The following is a 25,719-nucleotide window of genomic DNA, read 5'->3' on the forward strand; positions in this document are numbered from 1 at the left end:
CGGTGGGGGGCATGGCAGCGTACTAGAGCCTAGGGCAGTAGCTGAGAGCTAAATCCTGATCCATAGGCAGAGAGAGGCTGGGTCTCCAATGGGCTTTTGAAACCTCAAAACACACTTCCTCCAGCAAGACCACATCTCCTAATCCTTCTAATCCTATCAAAGAGTGCCACTCCCTAAGCATTCAAATGGTCTATGGGGTCATTTTTATTCAAACCACTACACATTTTAAACAAAAATTTCAAGTTTTCACTAAAGTTCAAAGATGAGAAGTTCACAACTGAGCAAAGGATTTTAATAATTTCTTCAAAGAAGACATGAAAATAACTAATAAGATGAGAAGATATTCAATATCATTGGTCCCTAAGGGAATGCAAATTAAAACAACAAATCACTAACACCCACTGGGTGTCCGCAATAAGAATGATTACCATAGGCTGGGCAGTGGTGGCACACGCCTTTAATCCCAGCACTCGGGAGGCAGAGGCAGGAGGATCTCTGTGAGTTCAAGGCCAGCCTGGTCTACAAAGTGAGTTCCAGGAAAGGCACAAAACTACACAGAGAAACCCTGTCTCAAAAAACAAACAAACAACCCCCCCCCAAAAAAAAAGAATGATCACCGTAGCAAGGCTTGACAAAGTTCTGGAGAAACTGGAACCGTACACCGCTGTTGAGGATGTGCGTGATATGGATCTGCAGAAAGTGAGTTAGCAGATGCTCACAAAGTCGAATGTACAGTTACAAATCACCCAGCATTCCGCTCCTGGGTATGTGTGAGACACAAACACACGCTGATGTGAAAATCCGTACATAAATGCTGTTGGCAGCAACAGTCACAACAGGAAAGGCAGAAGTGGAATGTTGGCACAGGGCTGCAATCCCAGCACTCAGGAGCCTGAAGCAGTAGGATCTTGAGTTTGAAGCCAGTTGGGGCTATACAACAAAACCAAAAAACAACACAAACATTTTTTAAAGCGAGCCACACATGCTACAAATGCCTGTCATCCCAACACTTGGAAGGTAGATTCGGGAAGATCAGGGGTTGAAGGTTATCCTCAGCTACATTGTGAGTTTGAGGCCAACTTGAGCTACAGGAGACCCTGACTCACCCCCTCACCTCCTCTCTCTTTATTTTTGCAGTGGGACCCCATGTAGCCCAGGCTGGCTCCAAACTCATTACGTAGCTGAAGATGACGCTGAACTTCTGATTCTTCTGCCCCCACCTCCAGGGGGCTGGGATTGTAGGTGGTACATCACATCAGATTTTTAAAAGGAAGTAGAAAAAAATGTCTATCAATATATGAGAAATTTACATAAGATGAACTAGTATTTGTGTATAAAAGGATGTAATACTGATACTGCAACATGGATGGCCCTTGAAAATAGTTACTAAGTGAAAGAAGCCAGACACAAAAGCTACATGCCATTCAGATGAAGTTCCCACAACAGGCAAGTCTGTGGAAACAGAAAGTAGATGTCAGGGAGAGGAGAACGACATCCAGGACTGTAAGGTAGACAGAGGGAGGAGGCTGTCCAGGACTGTAAGGTAGACAGAGGGAGGAGGCATCCAGGACTGTAAGGTAGACAGAGGGAGGAGACTGTCCAGGACTGTAAGGTAGACAGAGGGAGGAGGCATCCAGGACTGTAAGGTAGACAGAGGGAGGAGACTGTCCAGGACTGTAAGGTAGACAGAGGGAGGAGGCATCCAGGACTGTAAAGTAGACAGAGGGAGGAGGCATCCAGGACTGTAAGGTAGACAGAGGGAGGAGGCATCCAGGGCTGTGAGGTAGACATTGACAATTGTTGCACAAACTTGTAAAGATGATAAAACTCAGTGAATTGTAAAGTTTATTTTTTTAAAATAATTTTGGTTTTTCCTGTGGGCTGTAAACTTTTTATTATTTATTTATTTATTTATTTATTTATTTATTTATTTATTTATTTATAATTTTTTGAGACAGATTTTCTCTTGGTAATAACAGCCCTAGCTGTCTTGGAACTCTCTATAGACCAGGCTGGCCTCAAATTCACAGAGATCCTCCTGCCTCTGCCTCCTGAGTGCTGGGATCAAAGGCGTGTATCACCATGCCTAGCTGTTTTTTTTTTTTTCCCCTGGGAACTATAAATTTTAAAGGAATATATACATATATATTCCTGTCAGACCCTCACTGTTGGAGTCGTTCTGACTTCTATTTTCTTTTCACAAGCTACCTTTAATCCATTTGAACTTCCCAAATCCAAACATTTCTTCCCCATTTGCTTCAATGCCTTGGATGTGAGCATCTTTATTTGCTATTCCATTTACCAGGAAAGCATTTTCAACTAATTTTGTTTCTGTTTGGGTGTTTTGACATTTTATTTTTTTATTGTGTGTATATGTACACACACACACACACACACACACACACACACACACACACGCACAAGCCATGGCACATATGGATCTCAGAGAACAACTTATAGGAATTGGCTCTCTCTGTCACACAGGTCTAAAGATCAAGCAGCTCAGGTTGCCAACTTTGGCAGCAGGTGACATTGGCACCCTGAGCCATCTCACTGTCCCCTGTTTTTGCTTTTAGGACAAGATTTCCCTGCGTTCCTCAAGTTATTCTCTAATCCATTAAGTCTCCTGACTCTTGAATGTTGAGATTACAAGCATACCTTACCTTGCCCAGTCTTATTAATTTATTTTTCAAAAACATAAATAAATTGGAGGCTGGAGAGGTAGCTCAGTGGTCAAGAGCACTTGCCGCTCTTCCAGAGGACTCAGGCTCGAGTCTCAATCCCCAGCACCGGCAAGGCAGCTCACAATGGTCTGTAATTCCAGTCCCAGGGGATCTAACACTCTTTCCGGCCTCTGAGGGCACCAGGCACACGCATGATGCAGACATAAATGCAAACGAAACACCCCTAAACATAAAATAAATAAGCAACCACAAAAATTGCATATAGTAGCCTGGTCTACAGAGCAAGTTCCGGAGAGCCAGGGCTGCAACACTGAGAAACCCTGTCTCAACCATCCCCCGCCCCGGCCCACTCCCCCCCCAAAAAAAAATCCCCAAAAATTGCACATAGTAGAGTTCATGGGTCGGGTTATTCGGACTTGACTTGTGGTCGAAGATTCCTCACCTCATCCTCCTCTTCCTAATCTTGTCCTAAATGCAAAGGACAGTGCTACCTGGGGAACCCCTCGAAGCATGAGTAAGATTCTGCCCCTCCTTGCTCAAACCTGTGAGGGTTCCCATCTTGCTCCAAGATGTACTCAAGGACCTCCTGTGGCCCCCACAGCCCCCTTTCACTGCCCTTCCTAATTTCTTCTCTCTCACTGACCTCACCCATCCAACTTCATACAAGCTCCCCCATAAACCAAACATCGCTCAGAAATCTCGCTGGAGCCGCCCCCTTCTACACAGTCTTTCTCAGAAATCTCCCTGGTTCCCCTCCCCCTGGTTTGAGTCAGGGCCCTGCGAGCATTTTTCTCCCCAGTCTGGCTCCTCTTCTGCCTGCTCCCCTTCTCTCCCCGAGACTGATAGCATGGCCTCTTCTGCTGGTTTCTTTCTCTGCGCTTAGGTTTCGTTCCTACTTCTGGGGTGAGAGCCACATGGGTTTTTATCTGCTTGGTTCACTGCTGTAACCCAGATGCCAAGAACGGCAGCATATGTCATGTAGTATTGCTCAAGAAATGTTTGCCGAGTGGATGAGGGAGCTCTAAAGCCTAAGGAGAAATTAACCAGGGAATGCAATTGAGGAAGGCGTGGGGAAGGTTCTGGGCAGAAACGAGATATGTATGAACGCCCTGATAAAGTAAGGGCGGGGTGAGGGATCACATCTGTGGATCAAACAGAAGGCATGAAGTCATTGACAGACATTAGCACCACTTCCTCATAAAGACAAACACGTCTTCACAAACTCTAAGCAAAGCTCACAGATTTTCTTCTTAACTTGATAATGGGTTATCTTCCAGAAACAGAGCAAACCCCATATGTAACTTAGAAGTGTTCCCACAGTCCATCACCCTGGCATGAGGCAGGCTCATGCTTCTCCAACCCTTTGCGAGTTAGGCTGAGTCATAGGACTTGCTTTGAAGTGCTCAGGGATGAAGCATGTGGTATTTTAGGGTGGGGGCTTCAAAAGCCGGTGGATAATTCATCTTCCCCTTGCTCCCACCAGAGTGATCGTGGACACAGAGAGCCTAGGTCCCTGGGAAATAGCAGTAAGGCCCCTCTCCTCCAACTATGACGTGAGTTGTGTATGAATCGTGAGTGACAGAGATGTTTTTATTGCATGAAGAACTGGACGGAGATTTATAGTGGAAGGATGCCTTTGATGTCTGAGGCTGTTGCTGTTTTTTGAAACAAGAAACTTCAGCACACAAAGAGCTATCTACAAGGATGCTCATCAGTTTTCTTAGTAATAAACATCACTAAAACCTAAATGTCCAATAGCGCATCTGTTGACCAAACTATAGGAATTCCAGATGATGAAAAACAACTCATGACTTAAAATCGTATCATAGAAAAGTAGCTAATGTCATTGGAAACAGTCCACACCAGATGATTTTTTTAAAGATATTTTATGAGTGTTTTTCCTGCACGTATGTAAGAGTGCCACATACATGCCTGGAACCCACAGAGATCAGAAGAGACGCCAGATTCCCTGGATCTGGAGTTAGAGATGGTGGTGAGCTGCCATTGGAGTGCTGAGCAGGCAGTGCTCTTAACCACTGAGCCGTCTCTCTAGTCCCCAGACTTTTAAATTTATTTATTTTTATTTTATATGCATTAGTATTCTATTTTGACTCCACGTATGTCTGTGTGAGGGTGTCGAGTTCCCTAGAATTGGATTTAGAAACAGTGTGAGCCACCATGTGAGTGCTGGGAATTGAACCTGGGTCCTCTGGAAGAGCAGGCAGTGCTCTTATCCACTGAGCCATCTCTCCAGCCCCTGCCCAGACTAAGGTTTAAAAGCAGGCTGTGAAATAAATGATGGATCTTAGTCTCATTTGGGTTTTAAGCTCAGCAGATTAGCAATGGCTCTGCATCTCTTCCCCCTTCTCTGTCTTCATCCTGATGATGAGGGTATAGTGGCGGGATCTTTTGACATAAAACACCCTCGTAAAAACTATGACAAGAGGTATGGTCTGCTTTGTCCAAAGAGGACCAAACGAGGATGGGCCACAGACAGCCTGTCAGGACTGAGCCGGTTCTGGTGGAAAGGGCAGAGAAAAGAAAGAGGTAGAGATAATTTGGGGGGGCGGGGATAATTTCTGTCTGCAGCCTAGGTCAGTTTTGTACCAAAGCTTTAAAACGTATTTACTGCTTGTTCTTTGGATTTGGGGAGAATTTGTGGTATGTCGTAAGAAAGATTTTGGAGGAGAATATTGAAAGAAGATATGGCCACCAACTGTGTGAAACAAGAAGCGGTTGCTTCTTGCTTAAGCAGGGGAGAGAGCTGTACTGGCAAGGCGTAGCATCTCTGGGGAGGATACAGGATTGCTGCTATCCAGTAGTCCTCCTTTTCCTTAGGGCTAGGGATCTGTTCCAAGACTCCCATGCTGGAAAAGCCACCTACTACCAAACCCCATATACAAGCATTCTGACACCACCACAGTCAATTGAAAGTCAGCAACAGACGGCAAGTCAGCAACAGACGGCTAGTCGGCTACTAAAAGGAGGGTAGCACACCCAGTGCGCATGAACCAAAGGAAGGGATGCTGCACATCCCTGGCGGGAGAGCACTCGATGGTAGGAGATTTCATCACATTACCAAGAACAGCATACGCTTTTAAAAATTACAGACTGTTTATTTCTGGAGTTTTCCACTTTATGTTTTGCAATTCTAAGTAACAGAAACTCCGGAAAGTGGAAATATAGATAGACTACCGTAGGGGTTTGGGGAAAGGACCGTGTTCAGGGGTGAGCCAACGGTTACTGGCTGCCCTTTGACTCTCGGGGCATCGCCCATGGAGGGGGGCTGCCGGGAGCGGCTCTTTTCAGGGGCATGGGGCTATGACTGACTGAGTGTGATTTCAGGAGCCTGGTTACTGGACCAAGTGCCACGTCACAATCAGGTTTATAATCTGTCCTAAGAGTTACCTGTTATGGTAGCTACATAGTGATGTAGACTCTCTTAAGAGTATTAGATATTATATTCTCATCAGGAAGGAAGGCGAGGGCCAGCAACATCTCCATACACACAAAGATGAAGTCTCAATGAGGCACTCTGAGTCTTTTTTTTTTTTTCTTTCTTTTTTTGAGACAGAATCTCCTATGTAGTCTTGGCTATCTTGGAACTCACTTTACAGACCAGGCTGGCCTCAAACACACAGAGATCCTCCTGCCTCTGCCTCTGTAGGACTGGGATTACAACCAAGTGCCACCACACCCCACCTGGCACTGTGTGTCTTTGGTGGAGCTAGGCTGCACTGGCCAGGGCTCCTCTCTCAAGAAGGAGTCAGAGTGGGGCTGGAGAGTTGGCTCAGTGGTTAAGAGCACTGGCTGCTCTTCCAGAGGTCCTGAGTTCAATTCCCAGCAACCACATGGTGGCTCACAACCATCTGTAATGAGATCTGATGCTCTCTTCTAGCAGATAGAGCACTCATATTTATAAAATAATAAATCCTAAAAAGAAAGACCCAGGGCTCAAGATTCTGACACGAGAGGGGTCCCCATGACCCCTCAGCTGCCTGTGGCATGAGAGGTTGTACTTCCAGTTTCCCGGGGAACACTGAGGATTTATGCGGTTCTAGCAGACCCACCACACCACACACACACCACACACACACACACACACACACACACACACACACACGGCCCACAGGCCTGGCCCTGTTGTATGAGGGAGGAAGGGAGGGCACTACATGTGATCCTAGCCTGCTGGGCCTGGCTCTGCTCCCTCAGCCTGTGGCTTCTGTGTCTGTGTGGCAGCCAGCCGTGGCCAGCTGTCAGTTTCCGACCCTCCAGGATGCTGGGGAAGGAATTCCTTGGGCTGAGCTCAGCCCTGGGGACTTGTTGAGCAAGTGAGAAGAAGACTCCACAGGCTCCCCTGGGCCCACAGGATGGTGCTGACAGAGGCGGGTGATTCCGTAGGGCAGTGTCCAGCCTCAGGCTAAACCTCAGATCCACCCGGGGCCACCACGCTTCCCCACACAGCCTCTGTGGGCCGGGAGGCCTGAGGCTCCTGTGACTGCAGTGGCCTTGTGGTGTTGGGTGGCCCTAGCTGAGGCATGTCAGGGCAGGGCCACAGAGGAGCGAGCAGGGGCAGGAAGGCAGCGCATGGGTCTCCTGCACTGAACAGCCTTGCAGAGGGGCCAATGGCGTCTCACCTGCCATGCAGGTGACATGCCACAGCCCAAAGACGAGGCTTCCCTCAAGCCCCTTCCCACTGACCATCTGATGTTTTCCATGGCTACCGGGACCAGAAACAGCATCTTTTTGGCCTGGAGTCTTTGAGGCGGGGCTTCATCTTCCTCAGGCACAGCCAATGTCATGGGAGGGGGTGCTCAGGCTTCCCTCAGGAAAGGGAGGGGCTAGGCCTTTTCTAGAAAAACAGATGTTAAGCTCTGTTGCTGACAGACAGCCATCTTTCCACACCAAGACTCTGTTCTGTCACCGCCCTGTCTGGAGCCTTGATTTCCCACCCGAGTTTGTGGAAAGGCCTTTGCTGCTGACCCACCCAGACACACCTCACAGATGGCTTGGCTGGCTTCTCCAGTGGGGAAGTACGGGTCTCCCCTCCCCCCCGACTCTGCTCCCCATCCTGCGGAGGAGGAGGAGGAGGAGGAGGAGGAGCGGTGGCGAGGGGCAGGAAGCGTCCGCTTCAGGTCTGGATTCCATCCCACGTCAGTCAGTCCTTCCTGTGAATCTGAAAATTCTGGCTCGCTTAATCTGCATGGCTTCTGACAGCCTGGACCTTGATGTCTTCATCTGTACAAGGAAGGAAAATTGGTAAATTTTCTTTCGGTCTTGTATAGTGTTTGTTTAAAAAAAAAAAAAAAAAAAAAATCAGTGGCTCCCAGCTCGCCAGCCCCAGAACTGCTTGAGAATGGACACAGTTCAACCAGGAGTTTCCAACCCAGTCAACAGTTTGCCTTCACCTAGAGCTGGGAGGTGATTTGCTTTCTCTCTCTTCTTCTCTCTCTCTCTCTCTCTCTCTCTCTCTCTCTCTCTCGTTATTTTATTTGTTAAAACACCGTCTGGCTATGTTGCCCAGGCTGGCCTTGAACTCACAAACCTCCTGCCTCATCCTCCTGAGTGCATATGCCGCCACGTCTGGTCCATAATGTGCCTATTCTTTAAGAAACAGCTCAAATGCACTAACTTTTCCTTCCTTCTAGTTATAATCTTAATCCTTTGACTAACTTTTTCCCCCTAGTACTGAGGATTGGACCTAGAACCTTCTGTGTGCTAGGCAAGTGTCCTACCCTTGAGAAATATTCCTGGCCCTTTTAGTAGACATTCATATAAATATAACTTAATAAATAGTCTTTAAATTTTTTTAAATTTAATTTTTTTATGTGTATGAGTGTTTGACCTACATGTATGTATGTGTTCCATATGCATGCCTGGTGCCCAGGGAAGCCAGAAGAAGGTGATGGATCCCCTGGAGCAGGAGTTAGGGATGGTTGTGAGCCACTGTGGTGCTGGGAACCAAACCCAAGCCCTTCCGGGAACAACGCGTGCTCTTAACCGCTGAGCTAGCTCTTCGACCCTTTTAACAAGACTTCTAAGGGCAGAGACAGTGTCTCACCTACCTCTGTGTGACCCCGCTGGGCTCAATCCCTGCCTGGTACTGAAGAGACCCTCAAATAACACTAGAGCCTTAGCGACAGGGGAGCATGCCGGACTATTCCCAACGCCCTTCTTTCGTGCCCCAAGTTGCTCTCCATCATCAAAGGCTCCTTTTCTACTCCCAGCCCTTTTGCCTTTTCTCTTTAGTTCTTAAGTAGATCAGCGTAGCCTCTCGGCTGTGACTGCCCCTTAGCTCCCTAAATTCTGTGGAATGCAATTTCCTTTAGCAGATGGCGAAGCGGGAGGGGGAGGTTTGCATGCAAGTATATTTTGTCCCGTCACCGTCTGCTTCTACTGCTACTGTCCACTCCAAAACACCTGGTCCTGAGACTGAGCCGATGCTCAGGAACCAGCCCGACAGCCAGCACGTGCAGGAATGCCCTCCCTCCCTCCCCTCCGTCTCTCTGCGCCCTGTACCTCCTGCTGGAACCATCTACCATAACCGTGTCCAGATTTGCTACAGTCTTATGAATCTTTTGTGGTCTCCCAGTCTCGTGTCCCTAGAGGACATTTTTCAAGTGACAGGGAGAGTGATCTTTCAAAAAGGTACCCAGTGGTGGCTGGGTAGTGGTGGCACACACTTTTAATCCCAGCTCTTGGGAGGCAGAGGCAGGTGGGTCTCTGTGAGTTTGAGGCTAGCCTGGTCTGCGGAGTGAGTTCCAGAACAGCCAAGGCTATGTAGAGAAACCTTGCCTACAAAAAAAAAAAAAAAGTGCGTGTCAAGTTCTTCTGTAGCTCCATCCCTTTGGTGGTTTCCTGTGGCACTACACCAACCTTTGATTCTCTACCTGCCTTTAGGGTAAAGCCACTGGCTCTGGCTCCTGACTTCCTCCCATGTCCATCATGCTCCAGCCACACTGGGACCCTTCCTAACTACCACCCCCCCATCGATGTCCTCAAGTTTGGAGCACCCTTGTCTCTGAATGACCACATTGTCATAAATGCTGTCCTGTCTGTGATGAGGCTTCCTGTGGCCTCCGGCTCTACAGTATTTCCCTGGAACACTCACTGCCTTTGTGCCTTTTCTGAGTTTCTCTTCTGGTTACGTATCGTTGCAGAGCAAACTGTTCTAAAACAATCTCTTCTTATGGTGTCTCCTGATCCCACCAGTTAGTAGGAAAGGACGCAGGGCATGGTGGGAACAGTTTGTCTTTGCTCTGTGAGGTGTGGGCCCTCAGCTGAGTCCTATAAAACTCCTTTGTAACTTTTATTTTATTTTAAAATGATTTACTTAGGGGCTGGAGAGATGGCTCAGCAGTTAAGAGCACTGACTGCTCTTGCAAAGGACTGGGGTTCAATTCCCAGCACCCACATGGCAGTTCAAAACTGTAACTCCAGTTCCAGAGGATCTGGCACCCTCACATAGACACACATGCAGGCAAAACACCAATGCACATAAAATAAAAATAAATCATTAAAAATTGTTTAAAGATTTATTTATTTTATTTTACCTGTATGGATGTTTTGCCTGTATGTGTGTCTGTGTGCCATGTGTGTGCCTGTGCCCGCAGAGATGAGACAACGGAACAAACATGGGTCCTCTGTAAGAGCAACAATGCTCCTCCTGTTCAGCCCTCTATCCAGCCCCACAATCTTTATTTTAAATTATGTGTATATGTGCGGGCCTGTGCACTCGAGTGCCGAGGCCATGGAGGCCCGAGGTCTTGCATACTTGTGACCTGGAATTACAGGCAGCTTTTGCGCCACCCAAGGAGGGTTTTAGGAATTGCACTCAGGCCCTCTGCAAGAGCGGCATGTGCTCTTCACCACGGAGCCCTCCATCCAGCCCCCTGAGGCATCGGTGGAGATGACTATGATGGCTGGGGCCGGAGGAGCTTGGGTCTGGCTGAGCCTCTGCTTCCCACCTCCATGGTCGTCTGAGCTTCCTTCCTACGCGGTGACCTCAAGATGGCTAACGGCTACCGCCATAAGAGCTCAGCATTCCAAGTGACGAAGGTGATGATGCACCAGTGCTCCTGAAAGCGGGTACAAGAACCGCTGGCTGTGGCCCAGGGCAGACCAGCCCGACTCAGCCGAAGGGAGGGAGCTGAAGGGTCAGCTCAGTGGAGCAGTGTCAAGGTCATCTCTGGTGTTCCGCAGCTGCATTTTGGAGGTGTAAAACCCTTCCTTCCTCCCTCCCTTCCTCCCTCTCTTCCTCCCTCCCTCCCCCCCTCCCTCTCTCCCTCCCTTCTCCCTTCCTTCTTCCCTCTTTCTTTTCCCCTCTTCTGTTTAATTTTGACAGAATCTTATTATGTAGTTCAAGTTGACCGTGAACGCTTAATCTTCCTGCCTCAGTTTCCAGAGTACTGCAATTACAGGTATGCACCACCAGCCCACCTTCAACTATAGATATTTAAATTTTTATTATTGTTCTTGTTATTAGTGTGTGTGTATGTGTGCATGATGTGTGTATATGTGTTGTGACTACACAGCACACATGTGTAGACGTCACAAGACCCACTTTGTGGAGTTAGTTCATTCTCTCTTTTACCTTTTGTAGGGTCCAAGGACTGAACTCAGGTCACAAAGTTTTCAAGATAAGCACCTTTACCTGATGAGCTATCTTGCCAGTCCCTCTTAAAGTATATCCCTGTCTCTGTTCCTGTACCTACCTACCTACCTACCTACCTACTCATCTATCTGTCTATCTATCTATCTATCTATCTATCTATCTATCTATCTATCTATCTTCTATCTGTCTACTCATCTATCTATCTATCTACTCATCTATCTATCCATCCATCTATCTACTCATCTATCCATCTATACATGCATCTATCAATCTATCATCTATTTTTTTGTGTGTGTGTGCTTTTTGAGACAGGGTTTCTCTGTGTAGCTTTGTGTCTTTCCTGGAACTCACTCTGTAGTCCAGGCTAGCCTTGAACTCACAGAGATCTGCCTGCCTCTGCCTCCTGAGTGCTGGGATTAAAGGCATGCACCACCACTGCCTGGCTCATCTATCTATCTGTCTGTCTATCTATCTATCTATCTATCTATCTATCTATCTATCTATCTATCTATCTATCATCTATTTATCTATCTATCTATCATCTATCTATTATCTATATATATATCTACCTATCATCTATTATTTATCTATCTATCTATCTATCTATCTATCTATCTATCTATCTACCTATCTAATGTGTTTTAGTGTTTTGCTTCTGTATATATTTGTGTACCACATAGATGCCTGGTCCCTGAAAAGAACAGAAGGAGGGTGTCAGATTCCCTGGAACTTCAGAACAGATGGTTGTGACTTGTCATGTGGGTGCTGGGAATCAAACCCAGGTCCTCTGGGAGAGCGGCCTGTGCTCTTAACCACTGAACCAACTCACCCCTCCCCTCAAGTTATCTCTTAATGAATTTATTAGGCAAGTGTTTCCGGTCCAGGCCCAAATTGTTCCTTGTTTTAGAATTTGGGGTGCTCAAGAGCCCCTTTTCCTCAGCTTGAGTCCAGTCATCAATTCGAGCAACTGAAACGACACCCTACAACCTCTAACACACAGCTCTCTGTGGAAGGAGAGCCCAGGGCAAAGGGCTTGTGTGCTCACTCCACTCCCCACAGCTCCTCAGAACCTGACTGAGTGGTGTTCCACCAATGAGTGACAAGCCCATTGCATGGGTCCCCGAGGACTCAGATGACCTGAAAGGACCGGAGTTTGGTCAGATGCACCCACCATGATGTTCCTTTCCTGACTGTTCCTGCAGTGAACTCCCTGGCCAAGGACACGGCTTTCTTCTTCTGACCCCGGAACTGTCCTGGTCTCTGTCTAGGTCACTGCAGAGGTTGCTGGCCTGAGTGGGAGCTGAAAGCCTTGGAGATGCTACAGGGTGGGGTTGGGGTCCTCAGGGTCCAGCCAGAGGCCTGAGCGAGGGAGGGGTGCTTTCTTCAGAGAACATAGCCAGTGACAATGTCTTCCAACAGCTGCAGATGAAGAGAGAAGCAAGAAAGCCATTTCTTTAGCTGAGTCCCCTGGGGCCAGCCCACACCCTCTCTGATCCCTAGCCAGGAACACATGCTGACCGGACTGCCGGACTGTCCTCCAGGGCTCCAGGCCCCTGTGAACAGACAATGGGAGGCAGCTGCCTACACAGAGGCCCCTCTGCCCCTGCTCACCATCATGACCTTCAAACAAAGCCTATGACAGCGGTTCTCAACCTGTGGGTCGCGACCGTCAAAAAAAAAAAAAAACCCATGTATTTCCCATGGTCTAAGGAACTGAGACATCACTCAGTAGCAAAATTACAGTTATGAAGTAGCAACGAAAATAATTGTATGGGTGTGGGTCACCACCACATGAGGAGCTGTATTAGAGGGTCTCAGTATTAGGAAGACAGAGAACCACTGGCCTATAGGCAGGGCCCTTCCTGCCTCCTGAGACCCCGTGTGTTTCACCTCAAGAGATAAAGTAGGACTCTTCAGGCGGCACACACAGCATAAAAAGGTACTCACAACACCTCACCTGTCAGGGTGTCTCTTAGAAAGTGGCTTGGATTCAAAGAAGAAATACAATCTTTGTTTTTTTTTTTTTCAAGACAGGGTTTCTCTGTGTAGTGTTGGCGCCTTTCCTGGAACTCACTCTGTAGGCCAGGCTGGCCTCGAACTCACAGAGATCCGCCTGGCTCTGCCTCCCGAGTGCTAGGATTAAAGGCATGTGCCACACAAGCAAGAAATACAATCTTTTTTTTGGGGGGGGGGAGGGAGGAAAGTGAAGGAAGTCGAGAGGTGGAAGGCAGAGGTTGGCAGCTGATCTGGGCATCCGGGCCCAAACAGTGAGTGAGGGGACTTCAATAGCCGAGGACAGGGTGACCCTCCTGAGGCCTGAGGGCCCTGGGAGACCCACTTATAGGCTATCCAGAATGTGCGCTCCAGGCTGGGGAAATGGGCCTTAGAGGAGGCTGGAGCCAGACCTCTCCCTTCTTTTAGAGGTGAGGCTGTATCTTTGGGACTGGATGGATCCCAGGGGCAGCCCTGACATAATCTATATAGGGACAGTCTCTGAAGACCGTCCAGGGCCACTGAGACAATAGAAGGGCTGCTTTAACACGTGTCAGAGCTGGAGAGGTCTAGCCAAGAGTGAATGCAGGGAAACTCAGCGCCTCCTCGCAAGTCTGGGATAAGGCTGGCCTCTGACTCTCAGCCCAGTGCTCTTTTGCCTCTGCGTCATTCTGCCTTCTCAGGCCTCAGTTTCCCCAGCTGTCCAAGGGGAAGCATATAGGATGTCAGCCATTGTGACATGCCCCCTCACAGCCCGGGAAGGCTCTTTGAGATGAGGAAGTGAGGCTTGGATCTACCATCACGCTCTTCGCCTCTCCCACACCCTCCCTTATCTGCCCGGCCTCCCCCCACTGCTTCCCCACTGCTCGGGAAGACATACATCCTAAACAGGTTGGTTCCAGACTAGAATGCTTTATTCAAGAGAATCTGGCTTGGCAGTTAGACAGTCCCGGCAGAGACGATTGGTGGGCTGCAAGGGCCCTCCAGGAATCTGCTTGCTTTCTGTAGCTGTAACACTAGGACACATGCCCTGGCTTGCAGCTGTGAAAAATCCACCAATCTATTGGGCTATTATCCAGCCTGCCCTCTGTTCGGCCCCAGGCCACTCCGCAGGGTGGTGGTGCTTTGCAAAGGACGCAGAGTGAACTTCCGGGCTGAAAGGCAAAGTCCACAGGCAAGCTCTGTTCTCCAGAGCCCAATGTCTTGTCCTGGTCTCCAGGGTAAACAGTTGATTCCAGCAGCAAGAGGACATGGCGGGGTGTCCCCTCTACATGTCTTCAATGCAGCCAGGGCCAGAGCTGCTGTCTGGGTGGAGCCGGGAACCAGGGTAGGTACTGGGCCTTCTCTTTCCTTCTCCAGCTCCCCGGAGACCCAGAGCCTCAGGGGCCTGGTTTGCCCCTTGAAAGGCTACGTCCATGTCTTGCTTCTTCCCAAGCCGAAGCTCCCACGGAACCGTGGCTGGCTTCTTCCTCTCTCTCACGTTCTGTTTAAGGCACTGAATTCCTGAGGGTCCTGTCTTTCCATGCCCCTTATCTTGGAGGGAGCAAGTCATTCAGCAGGGACGAGTTGGCTAATAAATAGAGGGTAGGAACCAGCAGGGAGGGATCTGAGAGGGTGGCGGTAATAAATATATGAGCTGGGTGTGGGGGTCTCTCCTCTGAGGGGCTGGTTACCTCCAGGGAACAGCATCACCATACCTGCCAGAGACCAGACACAGACAAGTCAGGGACATCAGGACACTGTGGAGGACAGGGTCCCCTCCTACAGAGGAGGGTGGACGCAGAGGATGAGGAGCAGCACCATGGGAACCCTGCTCACCCCCAGGCCAGCAAGCCGCTACCTCCCTTGCCTGCCCAGGCTTTGCGCCAAGTACTCATTCACCCTTCACAGCACCCTTCACAGGGTGTTTCTCGCTCACAAATGAGGAGCTGAGGTTCAGTGAGTTTAAGGAGCTTGCCTAAGATCACACAACTCTTCAGTGACAGAGACATTTGAAGCCAATCTGGCAACCTGTAACCGTGTCTCTGGTTACACGATCTTCAAGACACCGATCTTCAGACAAACGTTCCCAAAGACTGAGAGCGGGTGACAGCGGTTTCATTGTTTGTATTATTTTACTGTATGTTTTGTGGCCCTGGAGATCGAACTCAGGGCCTTACACATGACAGACAAACTCCCTACCACTGCGCCACGTCCTCACTCCCTAAATAGGTGTTTTTTTGAATCAGTTTTCAGCCTTCTGGGATGTCCCGCTCTAACTCTGTGTGAGGAAGTGCCTGAGACACGCTCTCCTAGTTACTGTAGCCCTATCCTCTTAAAGAAGGACAAGTACCCCAAACCCAGCTGTTCCTTAATACGACTTTTACAAAGAGGGAAAACATTTACAGTGCACATGTCTGTGCTCCCAGCACTTGGGAGGCTGAGGCAGGAGGATTGCTGGAAGTTTAAAGCCAACTTGGGCTACATCGAATCCTATCTAAAATCACCCCCCTCCCTGCAAATGTTCATGGCCAGCCTAAAATTAAGCAAGAGGCACATGAGCTTTTGAAATTCTTTTGGGAAATACTCGAACGAGACACCCCCCCCCAAACACTCATATCTGAGAAATGGCACGATGGCACTTGGTATCTGTGTGTGTGTGTGTGTGTGTGTGTGTGTGTGTGTGTGTGTGTGTGTGTAACGTTCAACTCCCGCTAACTCGGCTGCCAGGTGGGGGTGCCCCTTCGCTGATCCTCTTCTTCCAGCTACAATGTAGCCTGGGACTCCAACCTGCTGCCCCCGGCGAGAAGCCGGACCCAAAGACAGAGACACTGGCCAGGGAAGCCAAGGCAGGGGCAGAGGTGGGGGGTGGGGTGGGGGATGGGGAGGTTGGGGATTCTACACCTTCCCTAGGGCTGCTCGGAAGGGGCCAACTGTGTAGCAAAAGGCAAACACGGGAAGAACAGGAAATGTGGCTGTCACCCCACGTCTGGCACACAGCAGTACTTGGCAGATGCCTGCAGAATAACCCTACGCTTGCTGTGTGTGATGCCAGCCCCGTCAGTTTACAAGGAAAGTGATTAGTTTAAGGCCACGCATAGATAAGGGACAAGAACTAAGGTCCCCCGTGCACGTTGGACCTTAAAAGACATGCATTCCCTGTTCTCACCCCTAGATCTCATCCCTGCTTTACCTCGCCCCTCCCTGACCATGGACTCTTGCTGCCAGGGCAGCCCCCGCCCCTTAGGCCCAGCCTTTTTTGCCAGCCCTGTGGCCCCCAGCACACTCACAGGTGGGGTCCCTCAGTCTGTGGGTTTCTGCTTCTCTTTCTTCCTCTTCCCCTTGATTTTCCTCCTGCAACAGGCGAAACGTCAGCACAACGTAGCTGGGGCTCCTCAGCTCCTCAGCCAGGACAGGGGCTGGCGGGCCCCACAATCGCCCCGAGCCCCAGACAGTCCGCTTACCTTTCTGACTTCGTCTTCTCCTGGATAGGCCTAGGGAAACAGAAAGGTGCAGGAGAGAAGAGTGAGTGGGCGCTTCCTGCTACCTCCCCACTTCCCATAGAGTTCCTGGTAACGCCGTTGCACCAGCGCCACTAGGGGGCAGCACGGAGCTGGTGAAGAAGCTATGGCAGAGGCCCCTGGACTTGGGCTCCTGCCCTACCTAGGTCCTGGCAACCTCCAGAGAGGTCAGAGTTCCCCCAGGGGCTCTTCATCACATGTTTCTGCTCGCCCTAGCCTCTTGGCATCAAATCTGGGATCTGTTCTCTGCTATTCTACTTTCTCTGTTCACTCCCCCCGCCCCTCCCTGCTTCCTTCCAGGGTGCATTGTGGGAGTTCCCTCAAGGAAAGTAAATGATGGACAAGACTGTGGACGACAGGGCAATGGTGGCCACCAGCTAAGGCTGCCCGGCTGGGCTCAACCCCCCGCCCCACCTTGGCAACAGCACGGATCCTGCTTCCCAGTCACCAGGCATGTCCCAGCTCTGCCTTCTGGGGCCGTGGCTGTTGGCCCAGAAGTGAGAAGAAAGGTGTCCCTGTTGCCTGGCCCGAAGGAAGAGGATCGCTTCAGTATTTCCCAGGAACAGTGTTGCGGACCGGAGGGGCAGCAGGGGCCCTGAGTGCGTCCCGCTTTTCCCAGTCACACCTTACCCTAAGAGTGGCCGGGCGGGCTAACGGGCGGGCGGGCAAACGGGATAGAGACGGTGCGGAGTTGGGGGGCGGGGGTTACGAAGACGGAGCTATTGTTACCTCGCTGGAGGTGAACAGGTCGAGTCAAGGCCCCCGATACTGGCATAGCGGAGAGGGCCCGGAGCCAGGGCTCAGATTCAAAGTGGGCAGCTAGAGTCCCGGGCACTAGGCAAGGCCAGGCCACGTGACTAGCACTGGGGCTGTGGAGGACGTGGTAACCGCCAAGAAAAGGCAGCAGGAAAAATGCAGGCGCAGGAGGGAGAGGGCGCAGTCAAACCTGGGTCCCTCTTCCACGCTCACTAGCTGAGCAAGTCACGGAACGGCAACGGAGCCCGGCTTTCCTCATCCATGCCACGCGGATGAGGTGGCCACGGGGCGTGAACCTCGTCTCTCCCGCTCACCGCCCTATCCCAAGCACCTAGGCCAGTGCGTGGCACGCAGTGGGCATTGAATAAACACGCATGAAAGGTGATTGTCCGCCCCTTCCTTCAGCTCCAGACTGGGCCCCAAAGCCCTAATCTGGTGCCCTTGTCCACGACAAATGCAGCATCAGACCTATCTCATTCCTCCTGAACCTAGACGGCATGGCAGGCTGCCGTTCCCAGTAACAAATGTTCCGAGAACCTGGGGGGACAAACAGCAAGGCTGAGCATTGGTCAGCGCTCTCTGGGGACAGTTAGCAGTGAGCTGCCACTCTAAAGACACCACTGTACCTCCTATTTCTTGTCCCTTCCCTTCCGCGGGGTTTCAGTCTGCCCCCCTCTCTGCACAGTCTGCTCCCTCCCGTGAGCAGGCAGCCTGGTCCAGAATCAAATCCAGGCTTGTGATGTCTTTGCCTCTGTGCACCAATTTCCGAGGCCTGTGGCAGGTGCCGCTCATCTCAGAGGGTGGAGATGTGACATGCACAGTCTCGTTCTGCCCGTCTAGGAGAGACTCAGCCTTCCCTTCCTGCTGTGATATCTTAGCATCCGTACCCCGGCTGCCGAGGCCAGCTCCTCAGGCCAAGGGGGCTCCTCAGGCCAAGGGGGCTGGTAGGGCGTAGAAAATGGAAAAGCATCTCCCGAGGACCACTTGCTTAGGGAAGCAAATGCAGCTTGCGGCAGGGTGGCGTCCCGTCCCCGTCCCCCCCCCCCCCGCTTCGGCCCCCAGGGGCCTTGTGAAGATCTGCCGAGGCTTAGGATTCGATAAGTGCGCAGTCTGTCCCTGCGGCCCATCCCAGGACCTACCTGCATTCACAGAGCACATCCTGAGAGAACGTCATCTCCACATAGGAATGCTGGTCCCCGATGGCGGGGATCTTCAAGATCTGTGGGGAGTAAAAAATTGATGACCAGTAAGGAGCCAGTGAGGGGCTCAGAGCCTAGATGGGGGGCCCAAGAGGATGGACTGACTCTGGCTTGGGAGGTTGGTTCCCATTGTAGGGCCTTGGCCTGCCTCTGTCTCTCTCTGTGGGCTATGGCAGGTGGTAACGGGGGGGGGGGGGGGAGCCCCCCTACCTGCATGGTGACGTTGGCTGTCTTGAGCGGCACACAGTGTAGACTCTCATCTCCACAGCAGCCAGTACAGCGATTCAGGGGGACACAGGACGGGCTGAACATGTGGGCCACCTCATCAGGGTACTCGTCCACAATTTCCACCAGTTTCTCCATTGGCCGGCAGTAGCTGCGTCCCCACACTTCATTGAAAGGCACCACTATGGGGAGACAGAAGGCCAGGTCAGGTCAGCAGGCACCTGCTTCTTGACGTCCCAGACTCTGCTCCTGGGTTCAGTTCACATGGAGCTCACCTCTTCCATGAAGCCCCTGGGCCTATGTGGGGTCCCTCTGCTCTGGACGATTGCTACCATCACTCTGGGGTGTCTGCCGGCCTCTTAGTTTTCTTTGGGGGGGGCTCATATTCCAATGGAGCAGAACTCTCCCAAGGTCCCAAGTTATCATTCTGTTTTTCTCTCTGGTTCCAAGCTTCCTTGAAGCTTTGAGGACTACGCCCTGGCCACCCCTTAAGCCTCTGGGTCTTTCTCTAGCCTGACCCAGTGCCTCCTGGGCCTTGAGGAACTCGCTGAAAACAGTTCTCCTACCAGGGAGGGCTAGCCTTCCCTTGCCCTCTGCCCCAGCCCGACTATAGCCTCCTCATGTCCTGTCCCACTTGATATCACGCCTCTGCAGCCAAGAGCACGCCTAGCTATGTGGTCCAGCCTCCGGTCTATGTGGTCCCACCACCCTTTACAGGAGCTAGGACATACCAGGAGCTTTGAATCTTGCCCTGAGTGGTCCAAGGGCCACCGTGCGCCTGTCCCCAGCCCCCACCCCTCCCCGAAGCCTTCTCCGTTCATGCTACCAGGAGCAGTGCTCTTCTCTGGGGCGTAGCTTGGGTCCCCAGCTCACATCCTCCCCACCATCACTAGTGGTTCTTATCTCCACTGGAGCCGAAATGAGGCTCCGGGAGGGCAGGCGCTGACCCCCAGTAAACACAGGCTAAGTGACTCCTGACGGATGAGGTGACAGTTCACGGAGGATTACCAGGAACATTCCCCTGACCCCTGTGATGTCCTGGTGGTGGTAGTGGTATCTCTGGGGGACCGATCTGGAATCCCTCCAAAGATGCTGTTCCTCCAAGGGGTAGCCTGGTACCAGGGCTCCAACGCAAACTCTCAGGGAGCCGCCAAAGCCGGGCCATCTGGCTGCAGTCCCTCATACTGGCTGTATGACCTTGGGGAGGTCACTTAGCCATCCCAGGTATATCCATTTCCTGCGCTTGAGAGAGAGAAGCAGCCTGGGAATAGATGGTTGCTAAGGTCACGTATGCCCTGACAGACTGTCTGGATTCGGTGCCTTGGAGCGCAGCCCTGGTCAGCCTTGAGACCAGGCCTGGATCAGCCTGCTCCACATCTGATGACCATCCTCAGCTCATGGGAGACTTGGGACCTGGGTCACCTACAAGTTGGCCTTAACAGAGAGCAGTGGCCTTTCCCAGCAGCCCCCCACTTCTGTGGTCCTTCCTAGGAGACAGAGGGGGGCCAAAGTCCATCCCACAGATCCTGTGAGGATATGGGGCTCCGGGTAATCTCAGAAGAAAAATAAACTTCAGACATAGCAGAGGCCCTCGGAAAGGCTGCAAGCTGGTGGAAAATACCCAAGAGGCGGTGCGTCCACGTGGAGCTGGCCGGGCAGCCACCGGGGCAATAAACCGTACTTATCTAGGCGTCTGGTGTTCCATCCTACACTGCTCTGTTTTGAAGGCACTTGGTTGGGCTAGACCAGGGGCTGGAGGGGGATGTGGGGACCCTCGGACTCTACTTTCCCAGGCTACTGGACAACTCTTCCTGAAACCCAATTCGGGAAACGAGGCCTCTCTCTCCTCCCAGGCAGCCCCTGAGTCCAAGGAGAGCCTGCCTTTGCAACATGGGTCAGGGGCCACCTCCCTTCCGCCAGCGTCCTGAACTGTGTGTTTAGTCTGAAACCCTCTTGAGCTCCACGCCACGACGAACATTTAAGCTCTGCCGTGGAAACGTAAATAAGGGAGAGAAGCAGTCGGCTGCACAAAAAACTCAGTCACCAGGGAGGGGACAGCAGCCGAGGGGGCCTAGCCCCCTCCCGCCACTCACCCGAAGGCCTATCCCGCATCCTGTCATGTAAACATGTTGGGTTCCAGGACCCCCAATCCCGAGACCTGTTAGTGGCCTAGAAAGGCCAAGAGAGAGAGCTGAGCTGAGGCCTGGTTTACCTGGAAGCTCTAAGAAATAGGAAGGTTCACCCCTGGAGCTCCCCTGTCTGGGTGTGCAGGAAGCACAAAGGCCTGGTGAGAGGCGGGCCGAGAAGGCACAGAGTCCTGTTGCTCCCAGACGCGTGGCGTGCCCCTCAGGAAAGAGCTGCGCTCCACTGCTCTGAAGAGCACCTCCACTAACCCCAAACCTGTTCTGGGTAGGAAGTGGCTAGTGAGAGGACTGGGGGGGGGGGCTGCTCCCGCCAGCCCTGGGCCCTCCTCTGAGAGCCTCTTTTGGGGCCAGAACGGGCTCCTCAGCTACCTGTCCAACCCTGTGAGTGAGCAGCCGTCTGTCCCCAGGGACACGCTACCCGGAATGGAAGAACTCCAAGAAGAACAGTGTTTAGTCCGGATAGCAAGCTTCTGGAAAGATCCCTGCAGCAGCCACTGGCCACCAGCTGGAGCCTAGCTGGTGTCCTCCTCATGGGCCAGGCACCCAGCCAGCCTGCCACCAGGGACACTCTACTTAGGACTGTGTGGCTCCCGTGCAGCTGGGAAGCCTGAGGCTGAGCACGCTGGCACTGTCCGCTACACCAAAGAGTGCCTAGAGCTTTGGCTGGCCCCCGGGGCCTCTCCAAGCCTCAGGTTCTTCATCTGTGAAATGCTGCTACCTCCCTGCTTCCCAGCCTACGGTCAGGCCAAGTAGCAGGACACGCCCATCCCTGGGACCCGGAGGAACAGTGGTGAAAACCGGTGCCCATGGCTGACCAGCACGCCTCTGCCTCTGGCGTTCGTGGGAGGGGACAGTGAAGTCAGATTTTAACAGCTGGTGTTTCCTTGGCCACGGCGCAGGCCCCTTGCTTGTTAGGATTATGGGTGAGCTGGCCTACACTCTGAATCTACATCTCTGAGCCTTCTCATCAGGGTCCCGGGAAGTATATACACTCAACATCTCCAAGGACTCAGAATCTTACAGCCTTGGGAAAGAAGTCTTTGATATCAAGTACCTATCTAACTCTCCCATTTCACAGACGAGGAAACAGAGGCCAAGACATCTTTGGAAGCTGGTGCCTGGTCTACATACTAAAATCATCAATAAGGGATATGATCTTGGGATGAGAGATGCGTCCCTGCTCCCACCCTAGAGAGCCATGAAACGGTGCCAACCAACCCCAGAGAGCTCAGAAAATGGGCAAGTCCCAGGAGCTGAGGCAGTTGCTTCTCTCACCCATTCAGTGATGGGAGCTTCAGGTGTGAGAGCAGGGACAGGCAGGGCTCAGGATGCTGCCAAGGAGCTGGTGAACGGACAAGCGGGCAGGCCAGCAGAGGGTGTTCCCAGCCCATGACAGCAATTCAGCTATCATCTGTGTAAGCCAGGACATCCCTACAACTACATCCCTTCTCCCGTGGTGCTGTTGGAAGCCTCAGCGATGGCGTGTGGCCATCCTCCGTGTCTCGGAGAGGCAGGAAGGGAGAAGGAGGAAGGACCTGGCAGGATCTCCCTGCCTTCTGCATGTCCGTCTCTTTGGCAAAGGTCCTGCTGCCCTTTGAAGATTGTGTCTTGACACAATCCAGGGCAGAGAGTGAAAGGGCCAGGGAGGGTGTGCCACAGCCCGCCTGTTTGTAATCAATGGAAAGGCCTGGTCAGAGCTGCATGGCTCCACCAGGGTTGGGATCCTGGGGAGGACTCTGCGTCCTGACCAAGCCCCTTGACTCCGTGCCTGCTCCATCCAGCTCCCAAACTCCAGTCTGGCCTCTGGCACTCAGCGCCAAGCCCGTCCGCTAAGACTCCATCTGCACCCTTACAGCATGCTGGGCAGAGGCTCCGAGCCAGCTGGATGAACCCTGGCTATCCTGGCCCGCTTTCTGGGTGCTGGGTGAGGTGACCCTAACTCATGACCGCACCTCTCTAGGTTGCTGGGTCACGAGAGGTGGGACTCTCTTGGGCTGCAGCCAACGTGTCTAGCTTGCAGAACCTCCCCAGCTTGCTATTGGCCTGCTCCCATCCTGCAGACCGATCGCTTCTCTGCTGGGGGGGCGGGGGGCTCATTAGGAAAGAAAAGAGGGTCTCGGCGTGGCTGGCTTACCTTCCGCTTCTGTTGAGCTGTTCCCAGCCGACAGGGTCCCCTGCAATGGACACAAAGGTGCAGCCGTGAGGAAAGAGCATCTCCTCGGGGCTCTTCTCTTTGAGTCCACCCTGAGCTCCTCCCCACCCTCTGCACACGCTCTGCCCCGTCTCCAAACTGCCTCTTGTTTTGTGCCGCCAAAGCCCACCTGACTCTCTGGCCTCCGTCTCCTCCCTTGGAAAAGGGTAGGAGGCTAGAGGTTCGGGGGAAGGCTTCTCGTGTTCCAAAGCGCTTCTAATCCTGTGGGGTCTCTCTTCTACCCAGCCCCCAGGCCAGCCCTGCTGGGCCTTCTACAGCCCGCCTTGGCTGGGTGCCAGAGCCCAGGGGGAGGTGATCAGCTGGTAGGAACTCAGGGGCTGGAGCAGGCGGCGCCATGAGCTGGTGCTCCCTGCCGGTAACGTTACACCTCTGGTTCACACTGCAGAGAGAGGCTGATGGCCGGGCTGCCCAGCACGGGGCTGCACAACCCATCCACCGCTGGGCCGGCCGGCTGGGGCTGAGGACTCCCGGGGCAGTGGGCAGTGCAGGGGCAGTGTAGCAGGAAGGGAATGCATTGGCTTTGTCAGGATTTTGCTGCCCAATCTGGCTCCCAGCCAGACTCACCCAGCTCCTGGGAAAAGGGCCCTGCTCACTTCCCCAGGCCCTGCACTCAGGACCTTCTACCACCCACCAGGAGGAAAGGGCACGGCGGGATCCCTTGTCCTATCTCAGCCCACCCAAGGTCCCCCTGCTCAGCTGGAGCACTGGTGGGGGGAAGGGCCTCGGCTCCCCACCACAAGTTTCTCTGGCCAGGTCAGAGGTCCTGGGGGCGCCTGGTTGGTCATGGGGCCTCAACCCTGACCACAAGGCCAGGGAACTGACTGGGATTAGTGGACAGATGCTTTTAGCAAAGCCACTTGGGCTCCAGGGGCCAGACAGGAAACCTTCTTCATTCCCTGTGGCTTCCCTGCCCCCATCAAGACAGCCCCTAGGATTTGGGGACTGCCCAGACAGAGGTCTCCTCCCTGAGGTCCCGACCAGTCCCTGGGAGATATGTGGGCATCCCAGCAGGAGCTGCTCTCTAAAGGGGGCTGTCATTTCAGACCGTAGCCCCCCGTTGCTATGGCTGGGATGAGAAGGTCAAGAGAAGCCAGGCCAGGTCCTTACCTGGGAATGCACAGCCAACCCAGCCAGGACTTGCAAGAAGCAAGTGAACAGCTTCATGGCCAGCACCTTTTCAGACGTCCAGAGCCAGGGTTCTTCAAGGCACAATCACCATGCTCGTCCCCTTCGGGGAGACGCTGATACCGGAGGAGAGCTGAGTAAGGGGTTGCGTGTCCCACTCACTGCAGTCCTGGGTCTCTGCCGTCAGTTTGAGCATCCGCTGGAAGCCGGGGAAGTCCGAGCTCACAGGTAAGGCTGTGGCGGAGGAAACCGGTCGGGAGTTGACCCCGCGAGTCGGATCGCTGTGAAAGGGTCCTGGGCGTCCGGTGACCCTTAGCTCCTCTCGTGGCTGAGCAGAAGTCTGAAGATGCAGTTTCCTGCTCAGGCTGCAGCTCCCCTATGAACTGAAGCTAGTCGGCCGCTGGTTTTCAAGGCTGTGCATGGGGCGTGGCTGCAGCCTGCCCCGCCCACTGAGCCCCGAGGCCCCAGGAGCGGCCCCGAGCGCTGAGAGCCGGTTGGCGGTGAGACCTGAGTGCGCGTGACCCCGCAGGGCGCGGAAGGGGCGCTGCCGGCGCAGATCACCAGGCCCCTCCGGGCCTGGCGCTAGCTCGCTCCGGGATCAGCCCGCCGCGACGGCCGGGCTTGCACCTGGCTCTTCTGGTGCCGCCTTCGGTGGGAACCTTCAGGTGCTGACGTCCAACGTCTGCCATGGAGACGGCTGGGTACTTCAGTGACTTCTGCAGGGATCACAGCCTTAAGAAGGCAGCATCTCGCTGTGGCCCTCCATGGCCACTACATGCCATGCCTACAACCCCGGGGTGGTGGTGGTGGTGGTGGTGGTGGTGGTGGTGGTGGTGGTGGTAGTGGTGGTGGAGAAAGGATTACTAAGCCCATTTTATAGACTAAGAACCTGATCCCATGAGAGGGCTCCACCTGCGGATGCTGAACAATGTTCATATTCACACCAGGAAAGTGTGTGTGTGTGCCCGCGGGCATCTGCCTGCGTGGACAGGGCTCTGGCAGAGAAAGAAAGCAAGCTACGTGCCTCCAGAACCGTCCTTCTATTCCACTGACTCCCTGAACTCGTAGGCAGGCACAGGGCGGCCCAGCTGTGGGCAGCACACAGGAAACACCCCAGGGCACCTGGCTAGACTTAGGTCCAGCACCACTTCCTCCTGTCAGGCCAGGCCAACCTACTAGAGGTAGGGAATGAGTTAGCCTAGTACCACCTCCTGAGCCCAAGCAGAGGAGGGCGTGTTCTAGAGGAGCAGGGATGTACTGAAAAGAGG

The 25,719-nt window shown here is 52.7% G+C and overlaps 1 protein-coding gene across 2 annotated transcripts; it reads right to left on the reverse strand.

The window, feature by feature from the left end:
- Positions 1-14,182: 14,182 nt before the first annotated feature.
- Pgf (placental growth factor) lies at positions 14,183-24,855 on the reverse strand. Of its 2 annotated transcripts, XM_037210719.1 has the most exons (8): positions 24,434-24,849; positions 23,436-23,705; positions 23,249-23,288; positions 18,956-19,152; positions 18,686-18,765; positions 16,734-16,763; positions 16,560-16,623; positions 14,183-14,987 (listed from the first exon to the last, which is right to left on the reverse strand). In XM_037210719.1, exons 4-7 carry the CDS (start codon positions 19,106-19,108, stop codon positions 16,572-16,574), a joined length of 315 nt encoding a protein of 104 aa, XP_037066614.1. In that variant the 5' UTR covers positions 19,109-19,152; positions 23,249-23,288; positions 23,436-23,705; positions 24,434-24,849; the 3' UTR covers positions 14,183-14,987; positions 16,560-16,571. The 2 variants fall into 2 exon arrangements, with proteins under 2 accessions (XP_037066614.1, XP_028732401.1); XM_028876568.2 differs by lacking the exon at positions 23,436-23,705 and having other exon boundaries at positions 24,434-24,855.
- Between the last annotated feature and the right edge of the window lie 864 nt (positions 24,856-25,719).

This window comes from Peromyscus leucopus, chromosome 14 (assembly GCF_004664715.2).
Source record: "Peromyscus leucopus breed LL Stock chromosome 14, UCI_PerLeu_2.1, whole genome shotgun sequence".
Taxonomy (NCBI): domain Eukaryota; kingdom Metazoa; phylum Chordata; class Mammalia; order Rodentia; family Cricetidae; genus Peromyscus; species Peromyscus leucopus.

What these genes read in the sequence shown, in the direction of transcription:
- Pgf (XM_028876568.2), bottom strand. Translation starts at nt 24,490, where the DNA reads ATGAAGCTGTTCACTTGCTTCTTGCAAGTCCTGGCTGGGTTGGCTGTG. An exon ending in GATGTGCTCTGTGAATGCAG is followed by an intron (nt 16,764 to 18,685) that starts GTAGGTCCTGGG and finishes CTGTTTCCCTAG; the next exon opens with GCCTATCCAGGAGAAGACGA. An exon ending in GAGAAGACGAAGTCAGAAAG is followed by an intron (nt 16,624 to 16,733) that starts GTAAGCGGACTG and finishes CGCCTGTTGCAG; the next exon opens with GAGGAAAATCAAGGGGAAGA.